The sequence below is a fragment of the Paralichthys olivaceus genome, chromosome 8, assembly GCF_024713975.1.
Source record: "Paralichthys olivaceus isolate ysfri-2021 chromosome 8, ASM2471397v2, whole genome shotgun sequence".
Taxonomy (NCBI): Eukaryota; Metazoa; Chordata; class Actinopteri; order Pleuronectiformes; family Paralichthyidae; genus Paralichthys; species Paralichthys olivaceus.
This window is the reverse complement of record NC_091100.1, coordinates 19,775,071-19,787,206: the sequence shown is the minus strand read 5'-3', so window position 1 is coordinate 19,787,206 and position 12,136 is coordinate 19,775,071. Positions and strand designations below refer to the sequence as shown.

The 12,136-nt window shown below is 43.3% G+C and overlaps 3 protein-coding genes across 3 annotated transcripts; 1 reads left to right on the top strand and 2 right to left on the bottom strand.

Moving 5' to 3' along the window:
• Positions 1 to 326: 326 nt before the first annotated feature.
• On the top strand, positions 327 to 2,731 carry mettl26 (methyltransferase like 26). Its single transcript, XM_020084510.2, has 6 exons — positions 327 to 669; positions 892 to 1,054; positions 1,976 to 2,035; positions 2,151 to 2,218; positions 2,298 to 2,376; positions 2,468 to 2,731. Exons 1-6 carry the CDS (start codon positions 476 to 478, stop codon positions 2,522 to 2,524), a joined length of 621 nt encoding a protein of 206 aa, XP_019940069.1. The 5' UTR covers positions 327 to 475; the 3' UTR covers positions 2,525 to 2,731.
• Positions 2,732 to 3,143: 412 nt separating this feature from the next.
• wfikkn1 (WAP, follistatin/kazal, immunoglobulin, kunitz and netrin domain containing 1) lies at positions 3,144 to 5,305 on the bottom strand. Its single transcript, XM_020084509.2, has 2 exons — positions 4,902 to 5,305; positions 3,144 to 4,802 (listed from the first exon to the last, which is right to left on the bottom strand). Exons 1-2 carry the CDS (start codon positions 5,166 to 5,168, stop codon positions 3,285 to 3,287), a joined length of 1,785 nt encoding a protein of 594 aa, XP_019940068.2. The 5' UTR covers positions 5,169 to 5,305; the 3' UTR covers positions 3,144 to 3,284.
• A 1,188-nt stretch (positions 5,306 to 6,493) lies between these two features.
• LOC109627696 (ras-related protein Rab-40C-like) lies at positions 6,494 to 11,654 on the bottom strand. Its single transcript, XM_020084437.2, has 6 exons — positions 10,864 to 11,654; positions 10,715 to 10,775; positions 10,556 to 10,616; positions 10,388 to 10,465; positions 9,810 to 10,032; positions 6,494 to 8,517 (listed from the first exon to the last, which is right to left on the bottom strand). Exons 1-6 carry the CDS (start codon positions 11,015 to 11,017, stop codon positions 8,216 to 8,218), a joined length of 879 nt encoding a protein of 292 aa, XP_019939996.1. The 5' UTR covers positions 11,018 to 11,654; the 3' UTR covers positions 6,494 to 8,215.
• Positions 11,655 to 12,136: the final 482 nt, after the last annotated feature.

The window sequence follows — 12,136 nt, the reverse complement described above, 5'->3', positions numbered from 1 at the left end:
TTCTTCAACTTTAGTTCAGTTGTCACTTTGACTCAAAGATAAAGTGATTATGTTTAGTTGTCAAAGGTAAAGGTTACACTGAGCTCTTCTAAAAGTGGAAGTATAAAAAGAGATTGTTGGAGGAGTCATACAATTGCAGTGCAGTAATTCTAGTTTATAATATATGTGTATATAGCTCCTGTTTTGTGTTGTACTGTACTGGATATTTGTCAGCGCATATCTGTGTTTTTTTTATATATATTATTGTTTTAATTACCTTCTGGGTTAATAAAGTTGTATTTGTTGTATTTTATGCCGGAAGTGCACTTGCGCCAGCCCACTCTCCCTATTGGCTGCGAATGGGGTCACGTGAGTCAATCCGAAAGTGCATTGTTTTGTGTTGTCTCAGTCTGGACTCATCGGGACCAGTCTGTGCTCCGGTGCTCCACACAAACTGTACCGGTTCACTCGACAGCTGTCCTCCGGGCTAGGCACGATGCTAAGCGCCGCCGCTGCGGAGAGGAACAAGGAGCCCATCCTGGCGGTGCTCCGGGAGAGCGTGGGCACCGGCAGAGCCCTGCAGGCCCTGGAGGTGTCCTCCGGTACCGGACAGCATGTCACACACTTCGCTCAGGCCCTGCGGAACATCACGTGGCAGCCCTCAGAGTACGACCACCAGTCCATAGACAGGTACACGTTTTCTGTGTCACTGTATGAAACTGTGTGTTTCTACTGTTCCCAATCATCACGTCGTGAAATTCCTGCGTAATAAACGTCATGTTATCCATTGAACTCAGGTAGATACAGCTCACAGGAGGATAACTGCATGTTGAATATGACTAATAATAGACACATGCAGCTGGACTGTGCTGGTAAGTGCATTAACAATCATGTCTTTGTTTCCATTCTCAGTATAGAAGCGTACAGAGCTCACTACCAGCTGAACAATGTGAAGCCTGCCATCCACCTGGATGCTTCTCTGCCCCATCAGACCTGGGGAGGGATCCAGCCTGAGAGCCTCGATCTGGTGGTCAACATCAACATGATCCACATTTCCCCTATGTCATGCACAGAGGTAGGACTTTCATGAAGATGTTGTATTTATGTACATACATGCAGCTACCGGTCTTGGCTGATTGCACAGTTGCTTGGGGCTGGGCAACAAAGCAATATCAGTAAGGGCCCTGAGATAAACTGTAGGTAAATACATAATTATGCATATTTTAAACATGGTTTAACAAACTTGTGTGTTATAATCTAGAATGGCACTCGGAGTGTATACCCCCGTCAATACCCAACAGTCCCCTTAAATTCAATCACACTCATAAAAATACATACCCTTAATAATACAGACTTTTTTACATCAAGATCCCTGAATTATTCTCCTAGAAAAGTGTGAAAATGTCTCTCAATGTATAAGAAAATTTAAAATAATTCCTGCAAGATTCAGATTCAAATGTATTGGGATCTTTCCCTCCACCAAGTTTTGTGGAAATCCCTGCTGTGGTGTTAGAGTAATCTTTCATTTTAACAAACACACCAACCAATGAACAAACAGACAGGGGTGAAAACATAGTCTCCTTGGCGGAGGGAAAAATGATGACTTGAAGAGAAACTAAGTCAGAAAAAACTGATTCATAAATGTCACCATCTACTTTATATTAGCTGACATCAGTCACCTGTTGGTCATATCATACCAAGAAAAGCTGCAGCACCAAAAGTCAATTTTATTACTTGTAAAATCAACCATACAGTTGTAAGAGAAAATATTTCATATATTGAAAATTGACATATTGTTGCTTTAAGATTTTGTCTGTGTGTACACGACGACCATTTTGTCTCATGACTCCTCAGATAATTAAGCATTGCCCATTCATAACATCTGCCTCAGGTCTTTCACTCTATTAAGGAGACCAAGAAAACTAAAGCTCCAGTAGTTCAGCTCCCACCGTATGTGATGTTTTAGAGGACTGAAGACAATACTATCTTCTTCCAGGGTTTATTCAAAGGGGCCGGAGAACTTTTGAAGCCACAAGGTATTCTATTTACATATGGGGTGAGTGGAAACATTTTATTTTGCACTTACCTCATTACAGCTATCAAAAGTAAACATAAGAGTGTAACAGTATACTGTATGTAACATGACATATTTGTTGTTGCTGTATCTTCAGCCCTATGCAGTGAACGGTCAGATCACCCCACAAAGCAACGTGGACTTTGACTACAGCCTACGGCAGAGGTAAAGGAGCTCTACGTAACTCAACTAATGCAAACGTGAGTGTGGGATGATTACAACTTTTTTTATTATTATTTTGTAGGAATCCAAAGTGGGGGCTTAGAGATATCTCCCTGCTGAGCTCTTTAGCACAAAGAAGTGGTTTGTTCCTGGAGAAAATAGTGAGTATTTAAGACACAAAAAAGAGAAAATAAACAATGCAGATGGGATCATTAGTTTACTAATGTGTGATGTATGTTTGTTCTCTCCCAGGTGGACATGCCAGCAAACAACAAGTGTCTTCTGTTCAGGAAGGAGAGTTTGGTGTGAAGTGTCCCGTCGTTCATTTCCTGGAATGATCAAAGCGCCTTAACTTACACTTGAAGCTCAGATACATTTCCCACGTTTCCAGAAACTGTAAATGAATCATGTTTCCCTATATTCTAATACACATGGACATTATTTGATCTGCACGGTCACCCTCTAACCAATGGCACACTATATTGCACACTCGAAATAAAATTATTAAGGCTCACAGACATGTTGGTTGTGTACTACATTTAACTTTAGACAGCCACCTATTATTTTTTAATACCTTAGTTCAGTTGGTATAACTGACTACGTTAGCAGAAGTGCTTTGCAAAGAGATGTAATCAGATCTTGACTGTGTTACACATCAACACAAGAGAATCTATATAAAAACACACATGTAAATGACTAAATAAAAAGGTCCATTACAAAATAAACAAAATACAATAATAGAAAAACTAAATATAGAGGTAATATGTTGTAGGAGTCTATTTTTAGCATCGCAAGCAAGTCATTTTTGTAAAACACAAACAGAAAAAACATGAAAACAAAACATCTGTATTAAAACTCATTTTAAAAGGGACCATTTATATAAATTGACGCACAACACATCTCAAACACATCTGGAATGTTGTACAACCTGTGTTGATCTCTCAAACCTACATTAACATACAGTAATAAACATATTTTTGCCTTTGATTTAAAGGGAAAATGTTTATCTTGAGTGCTAAAAGTAAACCACAGACACTCTGTGGATAAACAAGGCCACGTCTGTGGACTTCTACGATGACCCGCAGGTCTTTTTGCCCAAAACCTCACGTAGCTTCTTGAGTCTGCGTTCAGTTATGGCTCTGACGTAGCTGTCTGATTGGATGATGGCGATGCCGTCCTGCACCACCCCCATCACCAGCAGTGGGTTTTCCTCCATAGTGATGTTTGGGCAGGGACAGCTCCAGTCTATCTTGGCGATCGTCACCTCAAGGTGTTTGGTGTTGAAGAAAGTCAATCCCATTTTTTCGTCTCTCAGGACCTCATCCAAGCTGAAGCGGGCTAACCCAGAGTCCAGATCCTCCACCAGCTCTGTCAGCCGGCCTACGATGGCAAAGTCACTGCGGCATAAGCTGGGCACCATTTTCCCCTTCACCCGACAGGTCTTACAAGGTTTCCTTTTTGGTTGTGGGCAGTTCGCTTCACACTCCTTTTTGGTGCGGAAGTTGTTGGCATTCCCATGGCAGCCGCCATAGGCGAAGGCTTGGCACTGTTTCATGACCGAATTCCAGGCCCAACGTGCCTCCCAAGATTTGCAGGGGCCCTGAACGGCAGGTAGGGAGCAGATGCCCATCCCCTCTCTCTGACAGGAGGCCTTGCACTCCTCGTAGGTCTCAAAGCGGTTGCGGCTGTCGTCACACCCACCGTTGCTGAATGCCATACAGGAGCCCAGCTTGCTATCATAATACCAGTCCACGTGCCGCTCACCACTGCACACCCTCAGATCTACTTCAGCCAGACAGTCTGCTGGTGAGAATGGTCTCCCCATGGGCATCTCAGGATCCTCAAAGAAATCATCATCACCTTGGCGAATGACAGAGAGAGGGAAGTTTGCACGAAGAACTCCTGCCGAATTCCGTGCGATGCAGGTGTAGATACCTGTGTCCCACACCTGGGCGTTGTAAATGACTAGCTGTCCGATGTTGGTGATAACCACGTTGCCGTACATCTGGTCAGGCCTCATGACCAGCCGTTCTCGTCGATCACTCTGTTTCTCCCATGTTACATCAGGTTTGGGGACTCCGGTGACGTCGCAGTGGAAGCTGACTGTGCCTCCGACATAAATGGATTGATGGTGAGGGTTGGAGTACAGAGTGGGGGGCAGAGGGTCCTCCTGGGAGGATGTAGGGGTGGGATTAACAGTGGTGTCCTGAGGCGGAGGACTGCTGTGGGGCCCGGCTAGGTAGAAACGGCAGGCGACCACAGTCAGAGTCACCCCGCGGACACAGGCCTCTGCATCCATGTAGCAGCGGTTGAAGTAGGTGAGTCCATCTGACGCACAGGTGAAATTGGGCTCTTTCTCACACCGGTCCTGGCACTTGCAGATGGGCTGCCCATCCCAAATGTCACAAGTTGCTCCTTGCTGGCTGCAGATAAAGCCCTCACAGGTTGCGGTAGAGTTTTGGTTATCACCTCCTTCTCCTCCACCCTGTCCATCTGGCTGAGCAGAGGTGCCATCAGAGAAACGGGCAGACACACAGCTGTAGAGGCCACATACATTGGTGCAGCATTTCTCAAAGTCAGCACAGTCCTGCACACACAATGGGAAAAACACAACTTCTGAGTTCATTATAATATACAAATACACAAAATCGTCGGAATCAAACTATTATTCTTAAAACACTGTCACCTCATCCACATTGCATTCCCTCTCGCAGGTGCTTTGCGCATCAACCCAGAGATTAGAGTTCAGCTTGTTGGGACAAAGTCCCTCATGTTCAACTTTGGCTTCTGCCACACTTGCGCACAAAGAGAGGTCGGGTAGTTCGCAAAGCAGGAGCATCAACAAATACGCACAAATCCATCCTAATCCTCGGCTGTTTGAGTTGTGTGCATTATGACAATGCGTTTCCTTTGGACGTCTATCCTCCAGAAGCTGCAGAGGAATTTTATACATCTTTGCCCTTTTGCATGAGTCTCGCACCCAGTAATTCCATACCTCCTTTAGGTCTTCAAAAAAGGAAGAGGACTATTGACGGTTTTCAAATGTGGCCATCCGTTTTGTGCGTAAAAATTAAGCAAGACAGGAGGGTTGATCCATTCCTTACGATCAGAACGAGTTCCCATGCGCTGGACATTTAAAGAACAAAGTATAAATCCTGGGTTAAGTATAAAAAGGTAACTGGGCTGCGTGAAATATCCGCCTTCACATTCAAAACAAAACTCTCGCAACAATACACAGAATCTCATTCAGGACGAATCCCCCCAAAATCCAGCAAGAAGACGCGAGCGGAGCAGCACAATGTGAGAGAAAGACGCAACATCAGCCTTTCAGGGTGTGAATGGAGGTGGAAAGGGCAGCCCCCTCTGACCGCCCCCACGGTCGTCCGGTGTCTGAAACTTTTATGAAGCAGCACCGTGCGCTAAGCAACTGGACAAACATTGTAAAAACATCAAAGGAGGCGTGGGGCCGCGGTGGCAAGCTGTCCCAACAACCGTGCGCACGGAGCCAAAACATTCCGGTGAGAAATCCAACGTTAAACGCGTCCAGACAGAATTTATGGAGGTGCCATTCATAAATAAGGTAATGTGCTGTTCTCTCCCTGAGAGCTGCTGTCGCTGCTGCTTATGTCTCCATCCTCGGTCATAACTTCAGATGCGTCCTGGATGTTTTACGCAGCGCAAGTCCTGGATTCCTTGCGCGCAACATTAAATTGTGGAGGAAAGCTATCTTTTTTTTTTTTTTTTTACAGCGCGCGGAGGAGGGCGTGAAAACCAAACACTAGGCGTGTCGCAGCGCGTCTTGCAAAACAAGTTGTTTACGTCCTGCTCGTCTAGACGTGGCTCAGTTTACCGCCGTCCCGCGTTCACACGGAGCTCAGACATGCCGCGGTCAGGTGGGAAGACGTAAAGCGACGCATTTTCAATAGCGTGCGACTCATCTTTGTCCCGTCGCGCCTCCGAGCAGATCTCCCCCTCCCCGCGTCTTTTCATTGGATGTGACCCCCCGCAACCTCTGCGTGACTTTTGACCGCGCTGCATTCATGCGCCGCGGCGATGTGCCGGTTGTCCCCCCCCCCCAGAACTGGCCAATACCGAGAGAGCAGCTATAATCAATTCAACAGCAGCACCCCCACATCATCCCCGGGGTTTATGGCACCCGCGACCCCGAACTGGACAAAGGGAACAAGAAAAATATTCCCACAACTGAAATCGCACGATGCACTTTATGTATATTCAAATGAAAAATCAATTCAATACAGCATCACAAAGCAGATCATGTAGTTTTTACCTTTTATTTTTAATGGGTGACTGGTTTCAAAGTTGTAATCAACCCCTCATCCAAACTTTTAGACACAGCTCTGGCAGCAACAATCCTCATCACATGATACATCATATAGTGCTTTAAATGTTCAACCCCCCCGGACTGCTCTGACACCATATACACCACATAAAAACAGGCGCCAGCAGGAAAACATGCACCCATGTTCTATGCACCCGTTGACCTTATTACATTCATACAGCCATGACACTGGGAATGTTGAAGTGAAAATACAGCACGTTAATCAGAGGTGGAAAGAAGACTGCAAATGTATATTTGAATAAAACTATATTTGTGTAGATACTTCAATTATTAAAACAGAAAAAATATCTTTAGCTGTGATTAAAAACCAAGTATTTGAGGCCCCTCTGACATCTTTATGTTTATAATTCTTGATTACATGATTTTCTTTTTTTTTTTAAGAAGTTTGGGGAAATACAGTTTAAGCAGTAAAAGGGTTCAATTAAAAATATAAAAGGATCAGATGAACCTTGTGACTTTCCATCTCTGATTCTTACAGCTCAACCACATGGCCACAGAAAAGTAGATGTATATTGTGTTACATTCATAAATACGTAGCATATGCATAAAATATTCAGAAAGAAATCAAATTAAAATGTTCCTCACACCAACGAGTTTATACTCTTTTGTTCAGAGGCGAGACACTGTTGAAGGAGACTAAGGCAAAATCACTGAGCAAACAGGCTGTACATCTGACTTTGTACAAGGTTTCCTCATTAACCATCTTTTCATTGCCACAGGAGTTGACAGGTTCAGACTCATTACAATGTGAATGGGTTAAATACTTTACGGCAAATGATAAAACTAGGAATATTAGATTTAGGGGCAGAAATTGCCTGAGAGAGTTAACAGATGTTCGAAACCAATGACTGATGGAGATGGAGAGGGAATTCATTTGGGCTGAAATTGAGCGGGCACCACAAGAGCTTTTGCAAAAAAGACAACTTGACTCTGCTTTTCTGGACAGATTCACATACTGGACTAAGAATGTTTTCATAAATTTCTCTTAGGTCTTGTAATTGCAAACTTGTGAAACTAGCCCTGCATGCTCATGACATTCACTTTAAGCCAGTTTTATGTAAAAACTTCCTTTAGGTTGTAAAATGAGTTTTCTATGGCAGGTTAAGGGGATAAGACACAAATAAGTTGTACATAAAGCATCGAGGCTCGAAAAACATTCTAGACAAAACAAGCGCGAGAAGCTCTTCCTCAAGAACAACCACCAAACACAGAGCAAAAGCACATTGAGAATATTTACAACTTCAAGTCAACTTTAAATACCACGATCAATCCTGTTCCACATAAAGAGCTAGCTAAAGTCTCTCCACTCATTTGTAGTGTTGACAGTTGAGTGATTATCCTTGAATTCACATCTGTTGGTCCCAGGGAAATCTTGTTCTGCTTGATCACAGTGAGCCTCTGCAGTAAAGAGTACAAGTAAATGGACATCCACAAGATGGCTCCGGCAAGTGCGTAGAAAACAGAAAACAACCCAGTTATCCAAGTCAGTTCCCAAAGGTCAATGTAAGTTCAAAGCTGGCATCCGTCTCTGGTGAAGACAGCTCGCAGCTCTCCGTGCTCGTCTCTGGCCTTGTGACCTCTCGGAGCAACAACACCTTTAACACTGGTCCTGTGGAGGCAACCGTGGGTCTGATTCTTCACTATGAAATCTTACAGTTCCCCTTCGAGGAGGATGACGAGTTCTTTGGAGGACTCTGTGGAGGCCTGAAAGACTTTGAGCGTTTGAGACTGTTGGCTTTGCTGCCACTGCCACTGCTACCTGAGGCTGCACTGTTGGCCACTGAGTAGGAGCGTCCATGCATCATGACCGCGTTCATGCCGTTGGCCATGGAGAAAGACTTGAGGTGGGACTTGATGGCCACAGGGAGGGGGAGCTTGTCGATGAGGTGCACCGGTGTGCAGGAGACGATCGAGCGGCAGCACAGATCCTGGAGGCTGAAGACTGCAGGACAGTATACATTTTTTTTTTAAATATTGATGTTATTTTTGTAAAAATATACTTTTGTTGAGGTTGCTTGAAGTTGTCAATATTTAAACTTTATTTTGTAAAGCATGCTCATTTAGAGTTATAATTGTTAACATTAACACAACTGTTTGTCTTATAGCAAGATATACAGAAGAAGAATTTTTAGATTCACAGCTCTTAAAATAACTAAGTTTTGACAAATATGTAAAAACTCCACTGTGTGCAAAGTAGGGGTGTTGGAACACATTTCTGAAGTCCAATATAGATTGAATATCAAAATAAAAAAATCAATACTATTCAAATGTGTATTTTAATTTATTTGATAAATGTGTTGGCTCTGTGGCTCAAGCTCCGTCACTGATCTGCTGTGGGAGCACAGGGAGCGTCCCTACTGCAGTGCTTTGACAGCCCTGTGCTTGTTTACTTTACAATGCTGTTTTGTTTTCCCTCGTTCCAAAAAAAGACAGAGAAAGAAAGAAAGAGTGAGAGAGAGAGAGAGTGAGAGACAATGTGCTTCAGAAAGAAGTGGTATCTTGTTCTAGGCATGTGAGGAGCACAACTGTATAAATGGTGAACAGTAATAATAGGCTAAATTTGATTTAAAATGTCAATTAAAAAAATGGAATATCATTCAAATATTAAAACTAATGAGGAATAAATTTGGAATATGACTATAGTAGACTGACTAGTATTAGTGACCGTAGTGCAAAGTACTGCTTTTGATTTACTCGTGTACACACCTGGAAGACAGCAAATGTTGGCCATGAATATAAGCTTCTGTGTATTGTCTCCGTCCAGAAAAATGTCCAGGTATTCAGTGCCACTAAATGGCTTTCACTAAATAAACAGTGGTAATAGAGACTGTTGACCGTGACTGTGGTTTATCTATAGTCACATAGTTTCTAGGAATCCACAATGATTTTGAGTTTTTATCATTTAATCCAGAAAGTTTTCTCAGGACTCATATTCGGGTCATATCCAAAACTCTGGATCAGCAGAGGAAATTAAAGTGGTGAATATCTCAATGTCTCAAAAAGATCCACACCTTGGATGAGTTAGGTGGGTTATATGTGTGGACCTTCTTTGTCACATTGCCTGATGAAGACAGCGTTCTTTAAAATTTAAGTGCTTTTAGGGAGAATGTACTCAGTGTGTGGGACAAGTAAAACAAACTCAATTTTTTTTGCCATTTGTGACAGGTAATACTCTCTTTTTTCACTTTTCCAAACCTTCCACAACTGGTAAGTAAAAAGGATTAACCAGCTCACCTCTGTTGGGTCTCCAAAACTTCTCCATCCCGTGCCTCATCAGCACGATGCGTGAAAGTTCTGTGAAGGATTCGATGACGTTGAAGTTGCAGAGCGGACTGACCTCGAAGAAAGTCATGCTGTTCTTCTCTGCGTACGCTCTTGCCTGCTCTGTTGGCACCTGTCGCTTGAAAGCCAAGTGAAGTCGGTTTCCCACCAGAATCCTGGGAACACCTGGTGCATGCTGATGGAAATAAACAATACTGTTTTAATAAATGGTTATGAGATTTTTATCTATTCCTTTAAAATACTAAGCTCGACTGAATGTCAAACTGTTAGGTGCACAGACTGTGCAAGAAACAAACAATGCCCTTTCTCAGAAGAAGAGAGAAGAGATACTTTATTAATCCCTCAAGGGGAAATTCTTTTTACTAATTTTTTACATGCATTTTAACCCCTGAACACAACCACACACACACACACACATGCAATGTGGAGAGAGATGGTGGAGCTCAGGACTGGAATAACACACAGACACAGGATATGTCCCCATCTACATGTGTTTCCTATGTTTCTTTGTCTACAATAGGTCGGATTACCTCATCAATTTCCCGAATCCAACGGTCAATGCCATCAAACGACCAGTTGTTGGTGATGTCATACACGAGCAGGATGCCCTGTGGAATGAACAAACAAATATGTTGACACATGTTTACACGTTTACACAATGCAGGGGAAAAAAACAGGATTGATTGACAGGTCCTCACCTGTGCTCCACGAGAGTACGACCTGAAGATGGTGCAGAATCTACCCTGTCCTGAGGTGTCCCTGTTCAACACACACACAAAGCAAATATGTAGATCATCGTCATGTCATGAGGTTTATTTCACTCCAGCCACTACTGACTTGATATACATAACACTGACCATAACTCTAGTTTCACTCTCCTTCCATCCAGCAGGATTGTGGTGGTCTTGTAATCGATCCCTGCGATGACACACAGTGATCAGTAATGTTGCACCTGCTCGTTCTTTTGTTTCCAAACAACTGAGTTAAAGCAGACACATGAACTCACCACTACTGTAGGCATAAGGAGACTCTACTGATCCGTCTTGCAGACTTTCCAAGATTTCTCCCTTTCCGACATCACTGTCTCCCACCAGAAGAAATTTCAGGAGATAATCGTAACTCTTGACAGGACTGCTCTGGGTCCCCATCATGCCACGCATTGGATCCGATTCACAGAGAGCCCCTGAAGCTCACTAGACTACCACTGTCCGGGGTACACGACGATGCAGAGGGTCCCCAGCTGAGATAGAGAAAGCTGGCGACTGTCGTTTGACGTTAACGTTAGCTTCTCAGCTAGCTGGTGCGACACAGACGATTTACATGAACTTTGTCTTTTACCTCGTGGATCCTAAGAGTCGAACAATAGTCTCATTCCACTGGTGTCTGTGGAAAACGGTGTTCAGTGTGTGAGTTGGCTCTGACCATCTGAGCACAGACAGCGTCGACGAAATCTTAATGTTCACATCAATAATCAAAACAACCCTAGCTGTTAGCTGGCTCGTTAGCCAGCGAGCTAACACAAACGATGTTAGCGCATCTAGCCCGAACAGAGAATACCAAGTAAAACCCAGGCTGTTTGCTCGGACAGAAAACAGACAGTCCACAAATCAGGACGTGTTTATCGTTGACGACAAAGAAAACCGCCAGTGAGTGAGATCCAGTTTCCGAGCACGAACGAGCCAAGAGGTCTGTTCTGCTACTTCCTGATACTGACGTCACTAGCTGCGTAACATCCGGGTAAGAGAAAAACGATACATTCTTCTTCTTCTTCTTTTGTTGTTTTACGGCAGCTGGCATCCAGAATGTTGCATTACTGCCACCTTCAGGTTCCATTCTCTCGTTATGCCGTTATTTTATATCCTCTTGACTAGTCCAGTCATAATGAAGAAATTAAAAATGCCTCTCCTCCATTTTTCACAATCTGTACATTCTAAAATGCTAATATCTCTGCCCTCAGCCCGTCCTATTGCCTTTAGATATTCTATCAGCATGTTTCTGTTCTCTCAAATTTCCCACATGATGTTAAAATGCCCAGCAAGGCATCTCATAACGTTTATTACTTTTTTACACTTATTGACCACCTGTCTGATATGTTCTCTCGAAGTTAACCTCTGATCAAAATGTACCCCCAAGAAATGAAAACTCTCAACTCTTTGAAATACACTTCCATACATTTTCAAGTTACATTCTTTCAGTTATTTCCTCGCAAAGAAAAATTACTTTGGATATTTCCACTGAGAATTTAAACCCCCATTTTAGTCCACACTTTTTTACTTGAC